The sequence below is a fragment of the Dipodomys spectabilis genome, unplaced genomic scaffold, assembly GCF_019054845.1.
Source record: "Dipodomys spectabilis isolate Male_0828 unplaced genomic scaffold, ASM1905484v1 ptg000032l, whole genome shotgun sequence".
Taxonomy (NCBI): Eukaryota; Metazoa; Chordata; class Mammalia; order Rodentia; family Heteromyidae; genus Dipodomys; species Dipodomys spectabilis.
Genome location: NW_024870709.1, coordinates 33,728,460 through 33,740,961, shown reverse-complemented (window position 1 = coordinate 33,740,961; position 12,502 = coordinate 33,728,460). Strand labels below are relative to the sequence as shown.

The 12,502-nt window shown below is 38.0% G+C and overlaps 1 protein-coding gene across 4 annotated transcripts in view; it reads right to left on the bottom strand.

The window, feature by feature from the left end:
* The window catches only part of Gramd1c (GRAM domain containing 1C), a 62,878-nt gene that overhangs the window by 20,046 nt on the left and 30,330 nt on the right, over positions 1–12,502 (bottom strand). For 2 of the 4 annotated variants that reach the window (XM_042676989.1, XM_042676990.1), the window contains 3 exons: positions 7,085–7,203; positions 3,819–3,951; positions 379–541 (listed from right to left, as the gene is read on the bottom strand). In XM_042676989.1, coding sequence (XP_042532923.1) covers positions 379–541; positions 3,819–3,951; positions 7,085–7,203 — 415 coding nt within the window. Of the gene's footprint in view, positions 1–378; positions 542–3,818; positions 3,952–7,084; positions 7,204–10,497; positions 10,842–12,502 lie in introns of those variants that run through there. The other 2 variants (XM_042676992.1, XM_042676991.1) reach the window with 2 other exon arrangements.

Sequence of the window (12,502 nt, the reverse complement as noted above, 5' to 3'; positions counted from 1 at the left end):
AACAGCAAATGAAGGATAGCTCAGATAGGCAATCAGGTCATTCTACCTATAGAATGGGACTACCTTTCGGACAGGCAGCATTTTATTAAGAGATTTGCTTTTCCATTAGTACTGCTCGAACTGAATTGATCCAAAGCTTGCATTTATAAAAGCATTTATAAATGTGATGGGAATATTCAAATTCTAGGCTCTAGAAGTAGAGATGAGTTAGATTTAGTTGCTTTTCTCCTGTTTTCTATTCTTCCATTCTCTTTCGAATTCTTTATAGGGTGAGACCATATCTAACACAACTAAATTCTCAAGCTGCCCACACCCAATACAAAGACAAATATTAAAATATATCTGAAATTTTACTTAAATTTATAATAAACTCTTTACCTTCATCCAGCGAATCTGAAGTGCTGCTTTTGTCCAGAGAAAGGTATTCATTTTTATTCAAGTCCAGTGATTTTGATGGCACTCTATTTAACCTCCTTTCTGATGTTAATAAAGGACTCTTTTTAATAAGCTTCTCCTCTTGGGGCTCCTCTTTACCTAATCCCTAAAAGAAAAAAAATATAGTACAAAACTTTAAAAAAGTAGATTTGAAGCATAACTATTACAATAAGAACTTTAATATTAAAATTAATTTCTTTCAAATACTGCTCTTTGGAAAATCTTTATAGCATTGTGTTTGTTAGGGTTGAATCATATTTCCACTGCTGCCAAGTGGACCCATGAAATATTAGTATGTAATAATGCCATCCTGAACTCATCTTCTTGCACTGTAATGGACAACAAACTTATGAATGGTATCTATCATATAACAACAAATCAAAGAAAGTTAATATCACATAGCAATTTAAGTAAAAGGGAAAGGGAACAGAGGACAAAACAATGAAACAGGAGGGCTGGGAAGGTGGCTCAGTGGTAGAGCACTTGCCTTGCATGCATGAGGCCTTGGGTTCGATTCCTCAGCATCACATAAGCAAAAAGAAAAAAGCTGGAAGTGGCACTGTGGCTCAAGTGATAGAGCGCTAGCCTTGAGCTGAAGAGCTGAGGGACAGTGCCCAGGCCCAGAGTTCAGGCCCCATGACCGGACCCAAAAAACAAACAAACAAACAAAAAAAACTTTAAAATACAAGTTGTCATGTCGAAAACAAACTTTACAACTTTGGTGGGGGGGGACTGGGCGGGGGGGGGCAGGGGGGGGGGGCTGGGAAGGGATGTGAAGGGTAAACAAAGGAGGAGGCTACAATGCTTGATAAGAAATGTACTCATTATCTTGCTCATGTAATTGTAACCCCTCTGTACAGTACGTTCACAATAAAAAATAAAAAAAAGAAATGTTCACAGCAAAAAAAACAAAACAAAACAAAAAATAATGAAACAATGGGGTGTGCAAGGGAGAGGAATCAAACCCAGTTAGTTTTTCCAGCCAATGCCTGCCCCATCATCTCTTGGAAGAAAACTCACCCATCTCTCAAAACCAGTAACTAAAGCAGAAAGGGAAACAAAATAGAGAGAAAGAAGTCATATTAGGGTAGAGTGAAGAGAGAAGATTCAAAGGGAAATTAATATCATAGTAAATTCATAATGCAATCAAATTTGCTGTCAAGAGACTCAGAGAATAAGTATTAAAATATATTCAACATACAATGCCATCTATAGTTTCTCAGAAAATTTAATAAAGAAATGTCATTTCTACAGTAAATCAAGTGTTATACATTTGAGTAAGAATGCTATTGCTAGGTCAGTATTATAATTAGGCTTAGTATAGCAATGTAGACAATCTGTATAAACTGCACAGTAAAGTATACTTTCTTGCACTGTCTCTGTAAACACTGGAAGCAGCAAAAAGCATACACAAAACCATCCTACTTCCCGCCCAAGAGATTCTGAGAAGCAGCGCCCAGAGAAGCAGGTCTAGAGAGAATACAGTTTTCTCTTGGTGAGCAGGAAGGACAACAACAACAATTTATTTTTTTATTTTTTTTAAACAATCCTCATGCTGATTTTATTTATTTATTTATTTTTAAGCTTTATTTATTTATTAGTTGTTGTTGTTGTTGTTGTTTGTTGGTCGTGGGGCCTGAACTCTGGACCTGGGCACTGTCCCTCAGTTCTTCAGCTTAAGGCTAGCACTCTACCACGTGAGCTACAGCATCACTTCCAGCCTTTTCTGTTTATGTGGTGCTGAGGAATCGAACCCAGGGCCTCATGCATGCAAGGCAAGCACTCTACCACTGAGCCACCTTCCCAGCCCCACTACAACAATTTATTAAACGATTAGACTAGCCTCATCAGAGTGCTGATGTTTAAGTACAAATTACTGAAAAAAAAAATCAAGAGTTAGTCTATTTGGGAATACCACACTAGAAAACAGCAACAAACCCAGGGCTTTTTTTTTTCTGGTACTAGAGTTTGAACTCATGGCCTGGCACTCTACCCATTGAGCAGAGTAAAGGGCAGAGTCCAAGTACTACTCTAAACTTTTAAATTCAGGTATGACCCCAAACCTGCAGCCCCAGACACAGAGTGAAAACTCAGTAGTGGAAGCACTTAGCTCTCAAAGGGTCTGTATCAAGACAATGGTCCACCAAGAAAATCAGTGTGGGCAGAACATGTACAAAATGCAGACACTTAGCTAGTGATCTGTCAGAGAGAAAAGAAGCCATTAAAGATCACTGGTCAGTTAAAAAAGATCATGTAGAGGTTCTCAATGGCAGATGGGACAAACTAAGCGATAATAATAATCATAATAATCATAATAAATGTGAGTCATCTGTGTTCACAGCACAACTGAAGTGGAGGCTGAAGAACCTCAAGCTTATGGGCAGGATCTAAACAGTACTCAAGGTCATCATAGAGATTTCAAGACCATGCTGGGTGCTAGTGGCTCACATCTGTGACCCTAGCTACTCAGGAGGCTGAGATCTGAGAATCAAGGTTCAAAGTCCAGGCAGGAAAATACAGAGACTCTTATCTCCAACCAAACAGCAGAAAAACAGAAGTGGAGCTATACCCCTAAGTGGTAGAACATCAGCCTTGAGCAAAAAAGCTCAAGGACAGCACCAGGCCCTGAGTTCAAACCCCAAGACTAACTAACTAATAATAATAATAATAACACATGGTGGTAGGGAGGGTGGTTAGAGAGAGAGGGAGAGAGAGAAAGTGAGAGAGAGAGAATTCAAGAGTTATATGCTGAGTCTAGGTCTCACCCCACCCCCAAAATGGAAAAGAAGAATGACTCCAATTGAAGTTTAGAAACAAATATGCTTGAGGGGGCAGGGAGGCTGGAAAGGGATGGGAAGGGGAAACAAAGGAGGAGGCTACAATGCTTGATAAGAAATGTACTCATTATTTTGCCCATGTAATTGTAACCCCTCTGTACAATATTTTCACAATAAAAAAAGAAAAAAAAAGAAAAATACCAGAAAAAAGAAACAAATATGCTTGAAAAATAATTGAAGGTAGAAACTGACCACCACTTAGCTAAAAAGTCCAAAGGTTAACTGGACCCACCTCCTATAGCAGGAACACTGATTATTACTGGGCCTGCTGCTCACTGGCTCTGAATCCCATTGAAGACAGATTCTTCCCACCACCCACAGTACTCATCCAGGAGAAAATTCTTCTAACTACACAATTTTACATCCTGTTATATTTTGTTTTGTTTGTTTCCCACCAAACCTCTGCTTAAAATGCTTGAAAAATAAAGTAGCAACCTAACATCCGGAGTTTTAAAACATTCTGTAGTACATTTGATTACTTTAACTTATATTATGATTAATACACGACAACATCAGTTGTACTTTAAAGGGATAACATATACTAACTCCTTTTGATGAATTTCCATCTAGTGATTCTGTTTCCAAAACTCGACTAATTGATTCCTGTGTAAAACTGATGGCTTTGGGTAATTTTTCTTCTCTTTCCCCATAGTCATCCACATTGCTTCTTGCTGGACTTCTGTAAGAAACACATCATGGTAAAGCTATAAGGTGGTTTCCACACAAATAAGTGACTCAAAGACCTTTTCCATAACAAATCACCTTGATGACCAACACATTATTATAATGTAACAAATGAGCCTCTACTTACAATAAGGTTATTCATCTAAATCGCATGCTAATTGATTTCATTGCTGAAAACAAAACTGATAGGCTTAGATGAGAGTCTATAAACGTGAGAAACCATTAAAGATGAACAAAGTACAACCAGTCACAATAGCTAATCACATGAATGCTGGGTAAGTTTTAGTTGTAGATAAACATGAAGCTTCCAAGGTGCAAGGGGGGATGTTTGCGTCGACACCACTGGACACCAGAAGGCAGTTTTACACCTCCTTCGCTTCAGCTGGGTCCTGGCTGAGGACGTACTGCCTCCCAGAGGTGAAGCAACCTGCTGTCTGAGCACAGAATCCATCCCTCAGTCCTGCCTCCTACGCACTCTCCTCAGCTCTAAGAGCAGGTACAGGAAACAACTTTCAAATAACCACAGTGCAAAGGCTACACTACGTGTGCTAGCCTCTACTTGCTTTTTATCTGGAAGGAAAAGGAGAGCTATTCAATACAAATGAACACAACATAATCTGATTTCCTGGGATCTACTTTATAGGCAATTCACATTCCCATACAACTATTGCTATGAGTACTTAAAGCTCTTCTAAAATAAAGAAGCAGCCTGAAGTCTTACATAATATTATTCCAAGGGGGAAAAAAGTTAAACAGTATATCAACTTAATTTTACTGTGCCTAAATGATATTTGGGTCTCCCAGGCACTCTTGGCTGGGCAGAATGGCAGGGTATTTGAAAGAGCTAACCCAGAAAAATGAATCTTAGGGACTCACCCACCAGCTGACTGTCAATACTTTAGGATTTTCAGGATGGAGGTGTGAAATATAGAGAGAGAGAGGGGAAAAGAGGAGAGAGAGAATGAACGAGAAGAAGGAATATGGAAAGCTGAAGAAATAAATATTTAAAACAGACATTGTTCTTGCAGACACTGGAAGAATGAGACATGGAGCAGAACTGGGAATATGGATCTTCCTGCATCAGGTTTCCTTGGATAACACTCCATCTCCAGAAGAAGAAAATAACAGTTTTCCAGATGATCTTGACAGTGATCTCTATTGATCACAAGAGGGCATGAAGTGATTTGTCAAAAATATGCATTGCTAGCTGGGCACCAGTGGCTCATACCTGTAATCCTAGCTACTCAGAAGGCTGAGATCTGAGGATAGCAGTTCAAAGCCAGCCCAATCAGGAAAGTCCATGAGACTCTTATGTCCTATAAGCCACCAGAAAACAGGAAGTGGTGCTGTGGCCCAAGTGGTAGAACACTATCCTTGAGCTGAAGAGCTGAGGGACAGCGCCCAGGCCCAGAGTTCAAGCCCCATGACTTAAAAAAAAATATATATATATATGTCTTGCTTCCTGCTTCAAAGACTAGATGCTTTTTTAAATTGCCAGAGACCTTGAAGGTCATGTAATCCAACTGTGACATTTTATAAATGAGTAGACAGAGTGTAGAAGGTTAAATTTGCCCGAGTCCTCTCAACTCATAAGGTAGCCCAGACTACAATCACTCTGACTAACCACAGTCTACTCTGACTTAACACAACTTAGGGCTCTTTTGCATTGATCAGCTGCTTTCCTTCCCAGCTCTATAGTTGAGACTAGGAAATTCTGTATAGAGAACAGGACAATGGAAAATTTTGACATTACAGAATACAAATAAAATATGCATGTGCAATCATGTACAACAGACTATAAAATATTGATGGTAAGCTGAAAAAAATATAGATAAGATCAGCAGAACTAGAAAATTACCTAGATGAATAAAACTTCTGAACATGCATTAAGACCCAAAATATTTCCACTATGAGATTTATTAGCTATATATTTTTAAAAAATCATAGTTTCAATAGGATAAAATTCACATACTATAAAATTCACCTCACTTGAAGTAGAAAAGAATGCAGTTGTTTATTGTTGAGATTAGTCAACTATCACCACTATTTGGGAACTTTTTAATTTTAGAACAGTTTCATCACTCCACACTCACCTAAAAGAACCTCACCTGGACCCATTAGCAGTCATTCCCATTCTCCCTTCCTCCCATCTCCTGACAACCACTAATGTACTTTATGGATTTACCAATTCTGGACTCCATTACACATACATGACATCATACAATATATGGTATTTTGTTACTGGCTTCTTTCCCTTAGCATGCCATTTGCTATGAAATTTTAATGTATCACCTTTAGATGTCTTTACTTCTAAGTCCTCAATTACTAATGGGCAAAGTACACTTTTACTTGTATAGGTTAATGAAAGTGGTTGGGTATCAGCCTTACTTGTATTGGTGGTGCCAGAAATTGAATCATTGAGCTACATCCCCAGCCCAAGTGCCAACCATATTCCTAGCACTATGCTGGGGGATCTTTGAGGAAAAGCCATACCATTCAAGTATCCCTCAAAAACACCTACCATTGGCTTTATTGTCATCAAAAGTCTCTTGAGATTTCACCAGGCACTTCTCCAGATCCTTAAAAAAAAAAAAGGCTCTTGTGCCAGGTGCTACTCAGGAGACTGAGATTTGAGGATCACAGTTTGAAGCCAGTCCAGGCTAGAAAGGCCCTGGAACTCTTATCTCCAATTCACTACCAGAAAACCAGAAGTGGAGCTGTGGCTCAAAGTGGTAGAGTGCTAGCCTTGAGCACAAAAGCTCACTGAAGCAAAATATAAGGTTTTCTAATGTCCTACTCTCTTGTCATTCTCTTCACACCATTTCACCACAGACAACAACAGGAAAATTGCACCCAACAAAAAAATAAATGGATATTCAGACTTAGAACATCTAAAACAATGTCACTCTAATGGTTACTAAGTCTTTGACATTTCCGGGCCAGGTACCTTACAGTGGCTGATGCCTGTAATCCTACCTACTCTAGAGCTAGTGATGAGGCTGAAGCATAAATACAAAACTATCTAAAAATTACTAAAGTGCCTGCCTAGGAAGCCTGAGATCCTAAATTTAAACATCAATACTTCAATCAATCCTTGAATCTTGACATTTGAAAACATTTCATTGTACCTTGGTTGCACATTCTCTTCAATGGACAGTGACAAGTTCTCCATTCCTTCAGCATTTAAGCCCAGCTCAGTGCCATAGTTCTGCTGAAGCAGCTGCCAGAACTCCTGTCTGGTCAGGCTCTAAAAAGACACAACATGATTTTAAGTATTGGAAAATGGGTATGATAATACAACATGGTGATTCCAGTGATGAATCCTGAAGTATTCATAAAATGGCCCATGGCACAGATCTGAGAGGTAGGACACTCGTAGTTGTGTTTTCTTTTACTTTCTCAGAACTCCATTTTTTGTATCTACAAAATGGCTTCCATTTGATAGGCGAAACAGACAAAATCACATTTTTGCTGTTGGTGGTGCTATTGCTGGTAGTTCTATGTTCCCCAAGGTGGTCTTGTATTCCTCCTACCTCAGCCTTCTGAGTAGCTAGGATTATAGGTGCATGCCACCTGGCAAGTGATGGGTTTTTTTAACCTGTGTACCTTGCTGCTGTTTGCAGGAAAGTAAACACATTCAAATATTTCCCTTTTACACAATGATTTATTCATCGTTTCTAACAATTACTGATCTGAAGCTAACCAGCCTACCATGAGCACTGTTATCACCATTCAGATTCCTAAAAGTCAGCTCAGAATGCATCCTTTTAATTCACAGTGTAGCTAAGTACGTTAACCATATTTAAAAGCTTTACGTACAAGTAAATTTTAAATTATATTATCTTAAAATATCATACAAAAATAGAGCCTGGCTGTTGGAAAATTTCATTAGATTTTCTTTTTTTTTTCTTCTTTTTTTGCCTTGATCATGGTCTGAACTCAAGGACTTGAGGTTGCTCAGTGCTTTCTGGGTTGGCATTCTACCACTTGAGCCACACTTGAGCCAGTCTTTTTTTTTTTTACTGGTTAATTGAAGGAGTCTCTCAGATTTTTTTTTTCCTGCCTGGACTGGTTTCCAACTGTAGTCCTCCAGATCTCAGCCTCCTGTCTAGCTATGATTACAGAAGTGAGCCACTGACATCTGGCTCCTTTGATTACTTTTAATAAAGTCCAGCTTGGCCAGGCGCTGGTGGCTCATGCCTATAATCCTAGCTACTCAGGAGGCTGAGATCTGAGGATCACAGTTCAAAGCCAGCCCGGGCAGGAAAGTCCGTGAGACTCTTATCGCCAATAAACCACTAGAAAAACCGGAAGTGGCGCTGTGGCTCAAGAGGTAGAGCACTCGCCTTGAGCTGAAGAGCTGAGGGACAGCGCCCAAGCCCAGAGTTCAAGCCCCACGACCGACAAAAATAAATAAATAAATAAAAGCTTGTTCTTGCTTTGTAGGTAGCATAGCAGTGTTAAAATTGCCACAACAAAGTCACACATTACATAGCAAAACAAAATTAAAACAACCATACGATGATAACCAACAATCTGATTTGTAAAAAGCATCATAGTCAAATGCATGATTAAGCAAAGTACAGGGAGGCACCAAGATACTTGAGGTAATTATAGACAAGATTCTTCATTCATTCAGATATTTTAAATTCATTCAGATCTTGAGTATCAAATATGTGTCATTGCATTAGATGCTAAGGGGTATAAAATGATGACTAAGTAAGCTCTTGACTTTGCTTTTTGTATCTTTGAAGACACATACAATACTCTTAAATTAAACATGACAAGTTAAGCCAGGCACTGGTAGCCCATGCTACCTAGCTACTCTAGAGGCTGAAATACGAGAATCACAGCACCAAGTCAGCCAGGTAGTAAAGTCCTGAGACTCCAATAATCCCCAGAAAACTGGAAGTGGTGCTCAGGCTCACAGTGATAAAGCACTAGCCTTGAGCAGAAAAGCTCCAAGATAGTGCCTAGGCCCAGAGTTGAAGCCCCACAATGTCAAAACAAACAAATATGAAAAGCTGTGATTACCTAGTAAAGTGCTGGTAGACTCAACACAGTATCAAAGTCTATAGAGAGGAAAAGTTTCTGTGGAGTAATATTATCAGATAAAGTTCAAAATGAAGTTTTTCAGCAGAAATGAAGGAAAGACATGCTGGGGAGCAGGAGAATTAAGAAAAGTTAGGGAAAGGAGAAAAACAATATATAAATATACATCAATATTTGTTTGTAAATGAGTTAATTGTTTATCAGCACAACTGAAGTAAACAAAAATTAAGTTGGGAAATACTAGTCATATATATAGATTTAAAGGGGCCAAAATTCATCCCTAATATTTCTTATGATAAATACTACCTCTTTCAATTGACACCATTTCCTTTTCCTTTCCTGGTCTTTCTTTTCTCTGTCAGGCAGCTATGGTATCTTTGTTACATTATACTAGATGACCTTCATTACATTTCATGGAGCCTCAAAATGCTTGTGAAGAAAATACCCTCACTTCAGGCCATCAGTCCTCTACAGGAAGAATTGATGAAAATTCAGACACTATTAACAGTATTTTATAACATCAAAACTACCCAAATAGTTACCTGAAATAAAGCTATCCAGGTTATGTAAAAATGGCAAGTCTGTTCACTTTGAGCTCAACTATATTTACCTAGAGTAGCAATCTCAGGCTAATCACCTCTCATGGGAGATAACAGATGTCTAATAAATGTTCTAGTATTTAGTATTTAAATTTAACCCCCTTTTTTGTGGGCAAAGTGATTTGAAGCATAGCATCCAGGGAAGAACATAAGAAGACCATGCTTTTGGACCTTGAGGAAACCGCAACAGATTTCTACTCTTAAGGATCATTTTTGAATTAGTTTTCCACAATAATAGCTAATATTAATTAGCTAGTCAATGATATCTTTCAAATATTTTAATGCCATAAAAGGATCACTAGCTTTATAAAAAAAAGACATTACTTCAATATATTTGTTTAAAATTAAGCTTTCCAAAACTTTTGTGAGATGATACATATTTCTAAAGACAGACTAAAGCAAACAACTAAATCAATGGCAAACACACAACTAGCTTCCTAACAGGAGAAGAAATTAAGCTATGAGCAAAATACTATCAACATCTAATGCTATCTTATTTGACTACATAAATATATGATTTCCAAGTTTTTTTTTGTTCTGTTTTGTTTTACTAAATACTATTAGGAAGTTAAGAACTAGGTACTTTCAATATACTTTTTCATCCATTAATTAAATACAAACATATAACATGTTAAATGGAGAACAAAATAAAACTCTTTAATCTGTTACATTGTAGATTTGCTCATTTGTTTTTTAAAAAGGACTTTTTTCTACACAAAGAGTTGTCATAAAATGTACTTATTTATAATGCTGCACCTGGGAACATTAAAACATGTCCAGCCTATATTCCCATTTTTTCCAATAATCAACAGAACCACCCTGCCTGAGTAACCTTTAAAAACAAACAACAAAAAAAAAGGACTATATTTAAATAAAAGCTGATCACCTACCTGAATACAAAGGAAACTCTCCAGGGTTCAGCCTACCCAGTAGTTTAGTAGTTTGGATGAACCAAGCAGTAATCAGATAAGGCTCAAAAGTCGGCAGATCAATTTCTGTCCCAGAAAGCTTTGTATTCTAAGTATGCTTCAGTCTCCATCCACAGCAGAGCCACAAATATTAAATGACAACTCTACAAAATCACTTTCAATTTCCTAGTTTTGTTAGGAGACGCTTTTCTATATGAAAGCCAATTTCTCTTTCAGTTTAAAGCACGATATTTCTTACTTCCTGGTTTGCAGTACCAGCAGCACTCTTTCCAAGGCTTCAGTCAGAATACAGAACTGGAAGTTACACCTTGCACTACAGGTTCCTAAGCCACGCCCACTAAAGAGGGTAGGTAAACAAGGTTTTATTAAAGGGACAGCTCCTAATTTGTTTCGTTGTACACACAGATTATTGACAAGATTCAAATGGAAATATCTTTCTTATACTCAAAATAATGTAAGACATCTACTGCAATATTATTTTACTCTCAATTGGAAAATGAGCTTTGTGAGAGTTTAACCTTCTCTATGATAGAGTACTCTCAATTCAGTTCTGGCAAGGTTTCTTGTTCATATACCACTTCAATACCAAAGTAGCATCCCCACCAGACTCTAGCCTGTGTGACAATCACAAAATCGACCTTGTGAGTATTGAAAATGGAATGTTGGGAAATACCTAGAAGAGTCAGCTGTTCAGGTAGAGCAATTCCAATGTCTAAGGTGACATTTCTGATTTTAGTTCATTCAAAAGAATTGTCTGGTAGGGATTTGAAACATAATAAATAGTACAAAGAATTTTATCTCCCAAGTCCAATTTATTCCACAGAAGAATGAAGTGCTTCCTTCTAAATGAAAAATGAAAATTCATCCCACTAATTTTAGTGAAGTGTATAGACAGGTCAAATATTACTTGATGAACTACAAGTAACCACCTTTTGGGAGAGTTGTTAAAATGTAATTATTTATATGGTGACATGATGAGAGAAACTAGAATGACACTAGAAAATTCCACTTCCTGAATGAAGAAAACATATTATGGATGCCAGCTTCCACGGCGAAGAAAAACGAACAACTAGTGTTTTTAGCCTATTATACTAAGTCCTCACAGGTTCAAACTACATATCTATATACTTATTTTAGTATGCTGACCAAATAACTATTAGGTATATAGAATATATATATACTATAATTGATATTCATCTACCCCTTATGCTAACTATAAAAAATCCTATGGCTAAGCAAACTATTTGCTTTAAAGAGAAGAGCTAAATTTATTAGGCTTAATAGGGAAACTAGGAACCTCAAATTGAGCCTCATGAAAGCCTGAAACACAAATGATAAGTAGAGGAGTTACTAGCCAAAGAGATTGAGGGAAATACCAGACAGGTGAGAGGAAAGGCCAGAAAGAATGATGTCTTGGAAAGTAAGGCAAGGAAGTATACAAGGTGTCAATTAGGGCTGAGAGATCAGGTGAGATACACCTGTGATGAGCACATAGGACAAACACCAGCATTCAAAGGAGTGAGGCGGCTGGCAAGGCAGCTCATCATGACTTGAGTATGTATGTTATGGGGGAATGGGAGGAGCAAGTCAATAGAGGAGCAGCCAGGTCATGAAGAGTCTTATATACTATACTAAATAATGTGGACTTTACATTGTGGAAATACAAGGTGATTGAGATGTTTCATACAAGCAGGGTGCCAGTGGCTCACACTGTAATCCTGGCTACTCAGTGGCTGAGATATGAAGATTGCAGTTAGAAGCCAGCCCGAGCAAGAAATCTGAGACTCTTACCTCCAATTAACCAACAATTTAAAAAGAAAAATCTGAAGTCAAACTGTGGCTCAAGTGGTAGGAACATCAGCCTAGAGCAAAATAGATAAGTGACAGGTCCTGGGCCCTGAGTTCAAGACTCCATACAGGCACACACACACACACACACACACACACACACACACACACACACACA